The 15,394-nt window shown below is 42.8% G+C and overlaps 1 protein-coding gene across 12 annotated transcripts in view; it reads left to right on the top strand.

Annotated features, from left to right (window-relative positions):
- nav1b (neuron navigator 1b) overlaps positions 1 to 15,394 on the top strand; it is a 128,730-nt gene that overhangs the window by 62,461 nt on the left and 50,875 nt on the right. For all 12 annotated transcript variants that reach the window (XM_065026589.1, XM_065026587.1, XM_065026622.1 and 9 more), the window contains 2 exons: positions 1,266 to 1,368; positions 3,844 to 4,206. In XM_065026589.1, the coding sequence (XP_064882661.1) occupies positions 1,266 to 1,368; positions 3,844 to 4,206 (466 nt within the window). The remainder of the gene's footprint in view (positions 1 to 1,265; positions 1,369 to 3,843; positions 4,207 to 15,394) is intronic.

Here is a 15,394-nt window from a genome sequence, read left to right as displayed (position 1 = left end):
CAAGTGTAAACTGTTTGAAATACTGTGAGCAGCAGAGGTCCTTATTTTCAATCTACTGATGCTGAAAGGACTAGAGAGTGTAATTACACACGTTTTAAAGCCGCTGAACGAGAGCATGCTTTTAGCTTACAATAGCACTTCTCAGAACATTAACATTACAGCCATGTTTCTATATCCACATTTTAATGATAGTGAAAGAGGTACGAAAGGCCATACATTTTTATTTAAGGCTGTTTAAGGCTGCTAATTTTACAGCCTCTCCACGTGTCTTATTCCCTTGGATTGCCTCACAGCGAATAACTAATGAGTATGGCCCATTATTTGAGATGGGTTTCCTCTGCTATGCTTGACTCTTAGCCAACACCTTCAGTTAATGCAGTGGATGATCATTGTTTTTCACCTTTTATGGGCTATGGCCTGTAGCTATTGTGCTGTATAGTAGAAAACAGCCTTCCTGTTTTCCCACATCTCTCTTCTTCACCATCATGGTCACACAGAAATCCATTCATTCATTTTCACAAATGAGACAGATAGTGTGGCTTCGTGTTATTGATTTAGGATAGGGTGGTCATGTCTTGTCCGCTGTCCGTGTAGGACTCACATCATCCATCATGACATTTCCCTTTGTTTTGCTATGATTTACTATGGATTATTGTGAGCGTGTGTGTGTGTGTGTATACAGTATGTGCAGGGTTAGAGGGGGGTGACTGAATGTATGTGCGATGTTGTGATTGTGTTATGCTATAATTGCATAAATGTGCGTAGGAACACGCACGCACATCAGGAGAATGCATGTCTTCCCTATTGGGAGGCTATGGAGTTTGAAGTTTCGATAGAATGTCAGAAGCATCCCCCTGGTGGCCACTCACAGTCCCAGTCACTGTCATCAGTGTTTTACATCTAGGACTGTACCACGTCAAGATCCAAAACAGGGGTGTTTCCACAGTTAGATCTGTACTACGTCAGGATCCTGTAGGAGGGTTAGAGCAGCGTTGCCATGGTGAGGGAGCCCAGGGAGTCACATTTGTCTTCCTAACAATGTGAACGCAGCATGGATGCTTCTCACCAGCAAAACACCTGTCACTACACAATACCCGTCCACAGTCACAACAGTGTGTTCCCACTGGAACTTTCATATTTATTTGCAGAGAGGAAAATCTTTGGGATATCTCAAGGGAATAAGACGCAACAGTCTGACAGTGATACATGGAATATGTGATTGCATTGTGTGTCTGACCACAGTGACTGATGTGATGTCCCCACAGACCCAGAGTCTCAGAGGAAACGCACGGTGCAGAACGTCCTTGACCTCAGACAGAACCTGGAAGATACCATGTCCAGTCTACGGGGAGCCCAGCTCAGCCATGGGTGAGTCCATTACCGTACATTGAGTTTATAGATTATGGTAGGCAATACTGGGGTGCTTCTGATGCCACGTACTGGTGTGAACGGGGCACAACGTTAAAGGGCTTTCTCGAAACCAAGAGTATCCTTTTATTTCCGTATTTGTCTTTCTTTTAAAGTTCCATCTGCGCAAACATTACTTGCTGCCCACACCTTACCTGTCAACTGTATGTTGTTTCATTGGTTCAGCAAGATGCTGTACGTGTAGACATAGAAGAAAGCTATGGATTTGTTTGAGAAATGTAGGAGACTCAGACACACTCACAGATCGATAGAGTACACCCAATCATGTTTACACAACTGCCCTCCTTTATGTCTTCTTGGCAACTTGCCACCTGTTAAACATATCCTGTCAATCCCTCTGAAACAGACTGTTTCTGTTTCATGACCATTACATTCCGGGAAACCCTTTGTCGAGTATTTCGTTTCGGACGGCCTCTATCACGATGAGACACGGACAATAACAGGAAGCACCGGAGACTAACTCCACGGAATATTGAAGAACCTGGGCAGAAACCGAATCGTTCGTTAACAAAGAGTTGTTCTGCATTCCAAGCCTGTGTATCTACCATTTTTGCCTGCTTCTTATCTCCAGCTCAACAGTATGTGCTCTGCCTACCAATGTTCCCCTATGCCGTTTGGTCTCTCTTTGATGTGTGTGGTGTTCATGTCCTAAGGGATTCCATCCCAGATATGAGCTCTGAATTTCCATAGCCCTGGCCTCTGGAGACTGACAGACACCTCGGCAACTTCACCCATCTAAAAACTCATGCTTTTCGACCTTGGCCACCAAACCTTTAGAGCATCTCAATCCTGCCCCCCCCTCCAGGTGCACATTTAGGTTTTTGGCCCTAGCACTCAACAGCCAATTCAAATAATCAAAGCTTGATGCTGAGTTGGTTATTTGAATCAGCTATGTAGTGCTAGGGGCCAAAACAAAATGTGCACCCAGGGTGGGGGCCCCAGGACCGAGTTTGGGAAACCCTGCTCTAGGGCTGGGCTCTCCAACCCTGTTCCTGGAGAACTACCCTGCTGAACTACCCTACTGTATGCTGTCGCTCCAGCCCCAGTTGTAACTAACCTGATTCATCTTATCAACCAGCTAATAATTAGAATCGGGTGCACTAGATTAGGGTTGGAATGAAAACCTAGGATGGTAACTCTCCAGGAACATGGTTGGAGAGCCCTGCTCTAAAGCACAAATGGACTGTAGGTACTGTAAGTAACATCCACATACAGTACTACTAATACATCATAAGCTTCGGATGACTTTACCTCACTGCGTATACAGCATGTTTTTTTTTAACAGCTCTCTGACCGGCCGTAATTCTGTCACTAGTTCAGCTCCCTGTCATAACTCCCAAACATATACCCTAACATATGGGATTGTTTGATGTGCATCCATGAGTTCAAACTATCTTACAAATTGAAGTTAAACTACATTTCAAAACTCTCAAGGAAGTACCGTCCTACTGTGAGCTAATGTATCATTCCACTGAAGCATTGTGGGCGTCGGAATGTATTCCTGAGGCAGTAACAGTTAACAGCCCCTGTTGATGAATTATCCATCTATAGAAGTACAGAAATAGCAGAAGGAAAAAACACCCACGTGGTCTCAGGCAGGCATTGCATTATTCATCTGGGCTGGTTGGTGCATCTGGTTATGTAATCACCAGACTCAGCAGAAGCTCCTTGCCATCGGGAGGGCATTGTAAAACCTGACCAACTTAGAGAACAGACTAGAACTACTCTCTAGTCTAAACTACAACTTCTCTCTAGTCTAACCTCTCACTTAGACAATAGACTCGAAGTACTCTCTAGTCTAACCTCTCACTTAGACAACAGACTAGAAGAACTCTCTAGTCTAAACTGGAACTTCTCTCTAGTCCACATTGGTTCACCTTTCACTGGCTGACACAATGGCCCAGAGTTGTTCCTGGTCAGGTCATGTAGTCAAGAAAAACTCCTGGCCCGAGCAAACATTTAAAAAATGATTTTGGCGGTGTGTGATTACGTGCTGATTACCTTGGGTCTGTAAGTCCCAGCTGGTAATGATATTGTGAACATAATGCTGAGGGTTATGACGATCCCGTCAAAGGGAGAGAGGGGACAAAATACTTTCCTCTGTTCACACAATGATGCTATGCTCTTATTCTATAGCAAGTGAGATGCCCTTGAGTTCTGAGATGCCACCCATTCTTTGTTGTAGTCGCTGAAGGCTGAGAGTGAATGTTACAGCTGTATCTGGGTCAGCAGAGACTATATGTCAAGACAGATTTCTTGAAAGGCCCAATGACAGAGAGTGAGAAACAGGAAATGGAATTTCTTTCTCCGATTCTCTCTCTATATGTCCCTCAAACTCTTAGTTTTTCCGACCTCCCTTTCTGTCCTCTCTTTCTACAATACTATAACCGCTCTCTCTTCCTCTTCTCTCCCCAGCTGTCTGGAGAGCAGTAATGTTTGCTATGACAGTGACGAGACCAACGCCCGCAGCATGTCCAGTCTGTCCAATCGCTCGTCTCCACTCTCCTGGCGCCACGGCCAGTCCAGCCCCCGGCTGCAGGCTGGAGACGCCCCCTCGTCCACGGGTAGCGGCGTGTACCATGGGGGAAAGGCCGGGTCCCAGTATACGGCCCACACCATGCCTGCCCGAGTCTCCAGCCGTCTCAGCCACTCCTCCCGAATCGAGCTCATCGAAGGGCTGGATGTGGACGATGCTGACCTCAAGTCTGGTTACCTGAGCGACAGCGACCTGCTGGGAAAGAGCATGCCAGAGGATGACGATGACAACCTAGCCAATGGGTAAGGGGATATAGCAGGGGTGTCAAACACATTCCATGGCAGGCCGAGTGCCTGCTGGTTTTTGTTATTTCCATTTTTTTTCTTTGTGGCCAGACAACCAGGTGAGGGGAGTTCCTAACTTATCAGTGACCTTAATTGATCAATCAAGTACAAGGTAGGAGTGAAAATCTGCAGATACTCAGCCCTCTGTGATATGAGTTTGACACCTGTGGTTATTCTATTGTCCAACTCAGGGTTAATTCTACTCTGGTTGTGGGGAGCTACTGGGTGTTTGTGCAGGCTTTGGATCCAGTTCTTCAGTAAGACTCACTTTGCATCCTACTGTAAAATCATCTTTGATATTGTCCTTGTGGAGGCTACGGATGGCTGTTATCACTTGGTCCTACAACTTATGGTATGTCGTAAAACAAGCATCAATCAAGCATGGATTTGGATGCACTGTGCTTGTAGTAACCCTTTCACAGTGCTGTCCTCAGCAGTCCAGGGCTCCAGACTGCGACCATTTAGTCACATTTTGAGACCCTTTATCTCGGCTGTGCGAGTAAAATGTTGAATTGGTTACACTGGTGCGAGCTGCACATTCTACCTCGTCATCTACATCAAAACGTCCTATTTTTGGAGCGAATAAAACCATGAATTTGTTAAACAGTAAAGTGCATTATTCTGCTTGGACATGTTAGAATATTATAAAAATACCATCTCAGTAGTCTATTACATTCTTAATAAAACATTCTTAATTACTTAATAAGATGACGACTCAAATGTATTCTACTATGTGATGCTGCAATTTTTAAACTTTTCTTTGAAAAAGTTAGTGCCACCAGGATAAAATGTTAGTCTGGAGCCCTGCAGTCTTGTCTAGTGTAACTCGCTTGTTCCTGAATGGGTCTATTATGGATTCATGCTTCATGCAGCAACCATGTCGCCTTCATCTCAGACTGATTCTGCTGAGGTGGATCAGCAAAGTCCTGCAGGATTCCTGTAGGATTTTTTGGAAGGTTTAGCTGTGATGAGTAGCGACTTGCATGTGAATCATCAGGTATTATTCTCAGCATCGATAGTTAGTTTTACTAATCAGGTTTCCATCCAACCTTGTAATGCAATTAAAGTATATGTCGGATAAATAAAATTCACGACAGGCCTGATGGAAACAGCAAAGATCCGAATGGGCACATTCGCTATATAATACAACATGTTTTGTGGCAAAACCTTCAGTAGAGTTGAAAATGCGATGGAAACCCATTTAACTAGTATTTTTTATTTGGTTTCTGGAATTTACCGTACAAGTTATTTTTATGTCCACTAAGTCATCACACACAGCCTTTTATTTGCAACAAGTCAATTTGATGGAAACATATATCTGGTGGGAAAATTTGCATATTTCTTTAATGCATTTTATTTTATATTTGCATGGAAATATGTTGCCAATTGGATAGAAACCTAGCTACTAATGTGAATCCCCCTCTGCTGAAACTCACTGTCCTGTGAAATACAGTGTGTGTGTGTGTGTTGATGGCAACTAGTGAATAAACATGTGCAAACACTAGACTCTAAACAAGAGTCTAGAGTCCAGAATAATTCCAAACTCGCAGCTTCACTATTCCGTCTCTTCCTAGCCATTCCAACAACTTGGGAAATTATCTGCTGAAACAAGACAAGATTTTATCTTCCATTTTGTAGAAAATTAAGATGTCCGAATGGCAGCAAAACCAAAAGTGGATCTCTAAATTGATCTAAATGAGTGCAGATCACGTCTAAGTTGTGCAGTAATGACATTCATTACCAGCCCTCCTGCTGAGCTGGCTGTGTCAAAGACAGCAGTGGGCATTCATTCACACCCACATCTCACTGCAGAGACGGAGGAGGGTGTAACTGACACAAACGCACACAGAGCCCCTCGAGTCAGTGCCTGCCTCTCCACTAAATGGGATTGAGCAAGTCACTTTGTGCTACCAACAACTTAGCAGAAAGGACTGAAGTACAGAATGACATTGGCTTAATGTACTACCCTACTTTTTTTTTTACAGTTAAAACCCACTAACGAACTAACTGCGCATGAGTAACAGTAGCCTACCTTATCAATGCTGTGGTAGGGCATCAGTCTGATCCCAGGTCAAGGTGTCAAGTGATCCCAGGTGCAGAGCCACAGCATTCTCTCCTTTCATGCCTCATTCATGCCTCATTTAACACTCATTTAACAGTCTCTTTCGCTCTCTCAATCTCTCTCTCTGCCCCCCCACCTCTCGCTTTCTCTTTCTAATTCCCTCTCCCTAGTTGTCAGTCAGTAGGCAGGGAGAGGAGAGGCAGAGGCAGGGAATCCAGGCCAGTTCTCTGGTGTGATGTGAGCAACTTTATCATTGCTCCACATCTACTGGGATTTACTCTGCAGCTTCTGGGGCACTGACTGACTGGCCCGCTTGGGTAATCAGTCCACTCTGCCTATGAGATACTACAGTGTAAATATTGAGAAGTGTGATAGACGGAGACAAGGCATAGTGAGAAGCAGAATGAGATTGAAGAGAAATAGAGTGAGAGTATGATGGTATGTCTGGTGATTGTAAAAATGCCTCATAGTGAGTGCTCAGCACTGGGCCACCTGTGTCCTCAATCCCTAGGTGAGCTATTTAAGGTGACCATGATGAGAAACCCTGTACCTCCTGTGGTGTGCCACCTGTTCCCAGGTCAGCCCATACACAGAGACAGGACAACTGGCGGCTTTTTGATAGCCGCGAGATCCCCAATGTATTTTATCTGTCAGAATATAACGAAGAGATAGTATAACTACCAAATCCCTAAGAGAAAATGTATACAGTGCCTTGACTTATTCCACATTTTGTTGTTACAGCCTGAATTGAACATTTATTCAAACAAAAAAGATTTCACACGTAATCCACACGTAATACCCCACAATGACAAAGTCAAAACATGTTTTCAGAAAATGAAATACAGAAATTCAAAACCCCTGAGTCAATACATGTTAGAATCACCTTTGGCAGTGATTACTGCTGTACTTCTTTCTGGGGAAGTCTCTAAGAGCTTTGCACACCTGTATTGTACAATATTTTCACACTATTGTTTTTTGTACATTCTTCAAGCTCTGTTAAGATGGTTGTTGATCATTGCTAGATAGCCATTTTCATGTTTTGCCATAGATTTTCAAGTCTTTTTAAGGAAAAACTGTGACTTGCCTACTCAGGAACAGTCAATGTTGCCTTGGTAAGCAACTCTAGTGTACTGTATAATTGACTTTGAGTTTTAGGTTGTTGGTTGCCCTGCTGGAAGGTGAATTTGTCTCCTAGTTTCTGTTAGAAAGCAGACCGAACCAGGTTTTCCTCTAGGATTCTGCATGTCCTTAGCTCTATTCCGTTTCTTTTTATCTTAAAAAACTCCTTAGTCCTTGCCAATGAAAAGCATGCCCATAACATGATACAGCCACCACCATGCCTGAAAATATGAAGAGTGGTACTCAGTGATTTGTTGTGTTGGATTACCCCAAACCTTAACACTTTGTATTCAGGACATAAAGTTAATTTCTTCTGCAATTGTTTTGCAGATTTACTTTAGTGCCTTATTTTTTAAAATTCTGCATAGCATTCCTTCTTTTCACTCAGTCATTTAGATTAGTATTGTGGAGTAACTACAATATTGTTGATCCTTCCTTCCTTAGTTTTCTTCTATCACAGCCATGAAACTCTTGAACTACTTTAAAATAACCATTGTTGAAATCCCTAAGTGGTTTCCTTCGTCACTGAGTTGGGAAGGATGCCTGTATTTTTGTAGTGACTGGTTGTATTGATACACCATCCAAAATGTAATCAATAACTTCACCATGCTCAAAAGGATATTCAATATAATTTAAAAAATATATATATATTCCAATAGGTGCCCTTCTTTGTGAGGCATTGGAACACCTCACTGGTCTTTGTAGTTGAAGCTGTGTATGAAATTCACTTCTTGACTGAGGGACCTTTAGCGATAATTTTTTTTTCATTTAAGATGAGAGCGGATTATACATTTCTTTTATGAACATGGCCTTATTTCTTTTACAGCATTTTATTACAGTTGAACTGTTATTCATATTTCATTCACCCAGTTCAATGTTTATCCCAGTTGCTTCATTTTAAGAAACATTGTTCAACAGTTTCAGCACAATTGTATTTCTTTTTACCTTTATTTAAGTCAGTCAGTTAAGAACAAATTCTTATTTTTAATGATGGCCTAGGAGCAGTGGGTTAACTTCCTTGTTCAGGGGTAGAACAACAGATTTTTACCTTGTCAGCTCAGGGACTCGATCTCGCGACCTTTCGGTTACTAGTCCAACGCTCTAACCACTATGCCACCCTGATCACCCGCAAACACAGTTCACCTTCATAGCAGCCACATACAAACAGCTCATTGTATATCTACGTGCTCTCTGCCTCTCACCTTTTCCCTTCGCTTGTGGACTTCAGTGCACAACACATCAGCTGTCTGTGACCAGGCGAAAAAACCTTTCCAAGCCAAACATTCAAATCATGACCACTAACTGCTACACACAACCTACATCGTTGTCATGTCATAGTCAACATAGCTACTAGAACTAACATGTTAGTAAACCCGCTACAATCATGCAGTACAGTGTACAGTCAGCAGCAAGCAGTTTAGCAGTTACACCGGCAGGTCCCGGTGGCAATACATTTTTAAAACCAAAAGCTGACCTTGAGTTGGAAGAGTTCCAGTGTTGGATAGCCATAGCCAGCTAACTAACATAGCATCCCTCTCTGTTTGAGTCTGGTGTTTGAGTAGGCTAAACTAGCTAGCTGCAATTGACTCTAGCAAAGTAAGTGAAAGTAAAAAATGTATACACTACGAAATATAGATCTCTCTTGCTTCTCTTTCATTTTGGAAGAAAACTGTTGTCTTTCTCTCTTTGAGTCAGCGACTCACCACATTTTATGTGCGACAGTTAGCTGTAGCTTATGCTTTCAGTACTAGATTCATTTTATGATCCTTTGATTGGATGTCTCCTAGTTTGATTGGACAACATGTCAGTTCATGCTGCAAGAGCTCTGATAGGTTGGAGGACGTCCTCCAGAAGTTGTCCTAATTATTGTGTAAGTCTATGGAAGGGGATGAGAACCATGAGCCTCCTAGGTTTAGCATTGAATCAATGTACTCAGAGGAGGACAGAAGCTAGCTGTCCTCCAGCTACACCATGGTGCACCCTACAGAGTGCTGCTGAGGCTACAGTAGACATTCATTGCAAAACAGTGTTTTTCAATACATTTGGTGACATTAATATATTTACTATAGTATTATCTAAAAAGGATAACTTTTGTAATGTTTAACATTTTAAACAGGTCCATGCAACTTATTATGTCACTTGTTAAGCAAATCTTTACACCTAAACGTATTTAGGCTTTGAATACTTATTGACTCAAGTCATTTCAGCTTTTCATTTTTTATTCATTTGTAAAAAAATAAATAAAAAAAGAGTCTAAACACATAATTCCACTTTGACATTATGGAGTACTGTGTGTAAAATATCAACTTAATCCAATTTAAATTCAAGCTGTAACACAAAAAAATGTGTAAAAAGTCAAGAAGTGTGAAAACTTTTTGAAGACACTGAAATGCAGCATGTCCTTAGATACATTCTTGTGCTTGAATGCTAAAACCGCCTGAAAAGCCTTCATGATACATACTGTGCAGATGTGTTGTCTGTGAGTTCAGCGGGAAGTGCCCTTGATTCGGATAAACCCCTCATTCTCATAGGAATAGTGCTATGCCACTGACTGTCAAAGGGCTAATCTATAATAGCGTTTTATAGTATGAATAACTACCGGTATGCAGCTAGGCTAATCCAGGTCTTAAAAACGGAAGAGACGGCTCATGCTCTAGTTTCCTCCATACTACATATCTCATCTTACTTCTGAATACATTTGCATTTTTAGCAACAATGCTGTCCTTGTTGGTAACCATTAATTAATTTTATCTGAGAGCTACTGTACGTACAGTCAATGTGAAAATAATCCCAGATTCTGACAGCACTCCACACACACACACACACACACACACACACACACACACACACACACACACACACACACACACACACACACACACACACACACACACAAACACACACAAACACACACACACACACACAGTTCAGCTCATTGGAAACCATTAGCATCTACAGTCTCTTGAAAATGTATAATTTCTGCAAGCCCCTCCTGCATCTCCATAGCAACCAGCTCCTGTGTGACTGTGGGGAGACAGAGCATTTCTCCAGCTAATTCGCCATCATCCCTAATACATTATCCTTTATCTGAATGGAAGCCATAGAATACTGTCAAGCATATCCGAAGGAAGGTTTGACTGCCATGGGTAAAATGGGAATGTTGAGCTAAAATGGTCCTGTAGTATAATATTATAGCCACATCTATAATTCAGATGGCTCTGTATTCTGATTCCTGGTTGGCTGTTATCTTAAATCGTTGACTTAATTGAGGCAATTTGTCATACGTGTTGTCAAACCAGACGCTCTAATCTTGGCTCGTTACAACACGTTTAGACCAAGCCTCTGTGTGTGGTCCTTCCGGGGGTTTTGGATTCCATGGAGTGATTTGAACCTGCAGCCCATTGTTGGTGGCCTAATGACTATTGATTATATTGCTACATTAACAACATCAAAACACATAGTAATGTAGGCCTGTGTGTGATATCCACAGCTAGTCTATGCTGTACTGTGTGCTGGGGTAACCTGGGTAACCAGAGAGCAATGCCATTCCTCTGAGTACGGTGTGCGGTGTGTTCAGAAGAGGGTGAAATGTTTAGATAGAAATATGATGCATAGAGCTGAAAGGCTCCATGGCTTACTCCCCATGGCCGAGAATAATGTATGTTCTACACAATACGTTTCCATCTGAACATTCTGACTAGGCCCCATTTTGGAGGAAGGAGGGTAATGTACCATCTGTTAGAATCTGTATGGTAGAATCATAATGTCTTTATAATGACAGAATCGTAGTTTTCAGTAGTTACACTCTTCACACCACATAATAATGGAGGATGACCATCAGCAGTATCGTATTGTAACATTGGCAGCCATTTTAACCAGGTCTCCCTGAATCATATTCCACACATTGGGTTAGGAGTAATAATGATATTACTGTAATAATGTAATAATGACATTACTGTAACAATGTCAATACTGTAATAACGATATTAGTGAATATAGTTTCGATTTGCTATACCTGAAAGAGAAATGATAAATATCCCACTATTCAGTGCCATTTTCACAAATGTAGAATTGAGTTTTTCACCCGTCATCTACGTTTACACCCTTAGACCCATCGAGTGGCGGCATCAGCGCTCTGTTTCAGTCCGATAAGCTACTTTCTCATGTCCAATCCCGTCGTTTCACAGGAGGATAATCTGTCTTGTCATTCACTCTTTGACGGAGCGAATGGTCTCATGCATTAAAAAGGACATGCAAACATGGAACTTCGCTAAATGAGGCCCGCCCAGAATGCTCTCTGTTTATCGCAACCAAGGGATTTACCGTCTTTTCCTGGCAGACGTAGAGTAACTCAAAGCATTACTGAACGCTTATTTAGACTCTCAGACAGAAAACGAATGACTCCGAAATAATTTTTTGGGGGGGGGATTCAGATTCTAACCTGTTTACTGAAACGGCTATAAAGCGCTTGACTGCATGCTGAGGTATCGATTATGGAGATGCCTACAGGGTGAGTAGCTTACATTACCATGTGGAATGGGAGTACTGTAGTAGGCTGAGTACTAGGCTATCTATGGCCCCCCTCTTTCCACTGTGCTGCAAGGTGAGGTAATGTATGTGGGAACATGGTGGTACAGGGGTGATGGACTGTGTGTGTGTGTGTGTGTGCGTGCGTGTGTGTGTGCGCGCACTGAACAGTGTTCTAAGCCGTGCAGGCAAAAGGAAGGGAAAGGCTGGTGCAGCAACACGCCTCTCATCATGCGGCACATGGATCGGGATGTGCTGCCATGGCAACCCTCCTCTTCTGACCCACTGACGAGTCAGTGTACTGGAGTCAGCCTGTGTGTATTCGTGCACATGTGTTTGGTTAATGTGTGTGTGGAGGATGAAAGGGCTTCATATTGACCGATTTAAGAAGATTGCTCTGCCTCCAAACATGAAATGGTATAGTGGGAGACTAGGCAATGGATGTCTGCGGCTCGTACCTATTGTTAGAACTCCCCTTTGAATCCTTCCATGGCAGACATACTTTTTAAGGGTTTCAGATCACCTATCAATGATTACGGCACAAAGACTTGCACGTGGTCATTCTGTTTGAGTTAGGGTCATTCGAATGTAATCCCTCTCTTTCCATAATAGGTGTTGTTTCTGAAGAACAAGTTGAACAACATCATGCTCGGTTAGGTTATCGTGCAGTATGCTTAATGCTGTTTAAGATACAACACTATTCAGAGTCTGACCAAAGATATGCATATTAAGTATGTGCTATGTATTACTGAGTTAAGACAAAGAATGGAGTCCTTCATGTTAGCTAATCCATCGTTTCACTTTGCTCTTCTGGTAATGTCATTTCCATGGCAATGGTGAAAAAGCTTTGCACATGCTAGGAAATCTGTCTGTCTGTCTGTCTGTCTGTCTGTCTGTCTGTCTGTCTGTCTGTCTGTCTGTCTGTCTGTCTGTCTGTCTGTCTGTCTGTCTGTCTGTCTGTCTGTCTGTCTGTCTGTCTGTCTGTCTGTCTGTCTGTCTGTCTGTCTGTCTGTCTGTCTGTCTCTCTCTCTCTCTCTCTCTCTCTCTCTCTCTCTCTCTCTCTCTCTCTCTCTGTCTCTCTGTGTGTGTAACCATTTACACTATGGCTCATTTTAATGGAAATTGCACATCAACACACCCATACTTGAGTGCATACAGTACAGTATTTGTCTCCAGTCATCTAATACTGGTCCACAAAGAACGGAACAGTCTGCCTTCAATTTCCCTTTCCTGCATACATTGGACTCTACTCCACAGTCAGTCTCTGCTTGGCTTTCCTGACCAGCCTAGATTAGTGCTTTCCTGACCAGCCTAGCATAGTGCTTTCCTGACCAGCCTAGCATAGTGCTTTCCTGACCCACATAAAGCCATGTGCAGATTGATTAGGTCTGAGCCTGCTTGGCCGGACCCTCCAAAAGCCCTGCAGGGATTACGGTTTAGTAGGACCGCTGCTCGGGGTCAACCCTTTATGGGCCATGGCTCAAGTTTCACGTTTTAATTTCACATGCACAAGTACAGTGAAATGCCTTACTTGCAAACTCTAACCCCAACAATGTAAACTACCCAACAATGTAAACTACAAATAATAAAGTAGAACAAAATCACAAAATATATAAAAAATAACAAGAACACGCTAAAGTAAGTAAGCATAGTATGTATATACTATTTCCAGTACCATATTTACAATGTGCATGGATACTGGATCAATAAAAGTAGATATGTACAGGGGTAAGGTGAAGAGGGAGGGGATCACTCTACTCTACATACCCTAACCCCGAGGCCAGGAGGGTCTTGGGCCACATGTGAACAGAGGAGGCCCTCCCCTTACCCTCCCCTCGGGGCGGCAGCGTAGCCTAGTGGTTAGAGCGTTGGACTAGTAACCGGAAGGTTGCGAGTTCAAACCCCCGAGCTGACAAGGTACAAATCTGTCGTTCTGCCCCTGAACAGGCAGTTAACCCACTGTTCCTAGGCCGTCATTGAAAATAAGAATTTGTTCTTAACTGACTTGCCTGGTTAAATAAAGGTAAAATTAAAATTAAAAAATTAAATTACACAGACACACAGACACAGAGACATACACTCACATTCTCTCTCTCTCACACACACACACACACACACACAGGGGTCAATAGTAGAAGACAGAATCAAGAAGACCACCACTACAGTATCACCTCCACATACATGTCTGATAAACGGACCAGTATCTAATTAGATGACCATAGCCCTGGGGGCATGTGAACATCTCTGTGTCATGTCATCACTCACGGCAGGCAGGCTCCATTACAACCATATCAGGGCTAGGTGTCCTGGTGTGTCCCTGTGATGTGGTGTTTGGTAAGGGAACCCTCCCTTCCTGTCTGAGGTCTAGTCTGGCTGATGTTTTCCAGCCCAACGATCAGAGGGAGTCCATTTTCACGTGGATATACAGAGCTCAAGTCTCAGATGGACTCAACGATGCATCTCAGAGCCATTACTGTTTTACTGCTAGTGTTACTGGAGCTTCCGTGCTGTACCGCCTTGCCTTGCTGCTGATGGCAGCGCAATCCTGTTAGCTTTGCCAGGGTCAAGCTCAATACAAATCAAAATAACAGTACGAATCTCTCCTTTTCATGTACTGATTGAATAAGAGGATAAAGTGATGAGGTTAAAACTGACTAGACAGCACGGTGTGCCAGTGGACACTGCGCTTGATCCTCAGAGAGCTGCTTAGAGACTTCTATAATGCATCTATAAGGCATTGCTTCAGAGGAATTCAACACTTTTCATGATAAAGCTCTTGAATTGAAATTGATTGATGAAAGTATGTGGACAAAGTGTGCACAAATAGAATACAATGTACAGAATGCAAGAAAGACTGTAGTGGTCAGGCACCAGCTGCCAACAAATGCAGCAATGACACCCAAGTCATTCTGCCAATCCTTGCCATTGTCCATGCCATAGCAGGCTCCCTCAATCTGGGCTCATTGTGCCTTCTACTGGAAGGATTGTGTCATTACACCACTAGCCTTGGTAGTCATTATTGATTGATTTTCTGGGTTATTGAGTCAAGCCTTTTCAAGTAGAAGTTTCTTCCTGAACGCATGAATGGTGTTCCACTGGGTAATCAAAGGGGTTGTCCAAGAGCAGTGGATGCCTGTCATGATTATAAAGTGGATATAGCTTTCTTACAACAGCCTCTGGATACTTACCTTATTTCCTACCATGTGGATGAAGAGACTCCGCTGGCACCTATGAATATTTTAGCTGATTTTATGGACAACCTTAGCCAATGCCAATTCTGTATTCATATTAAATAATCATTCTGAGGGAGGGTTGTGCAGGGCTCTATCTCCTGCCCCCCCTCCCTCCCTCCTTCCATCCCTCCACCCCTCTCATTTATAACAAAATAAACGGCCGTCTTTTTTTTTACACATGACAGGCAGGGGGCGTATCTACCGA

Source organism: Oncorhynchus nerka, linkage group LG2 (assembly GCF_034236695.1).
Source record: "Oncorhynchus nerka isolate Pitt River linkage group LG2, Oner_Uvic_2.0, whole genome shotgun sequence".
In the NCBI taxonomy this organism is placed as follows: Eukaryota; Metazoa; Chordata; class Actinopteri; order Salmoniformes; family Salmonidae; genus Oncorhynchus; species Oncorhynchus nerka.
Note: the sequence above shows the minus strand (reverse complement) of the source record. Positions and strands in the feature narration are given on the sequence as shown.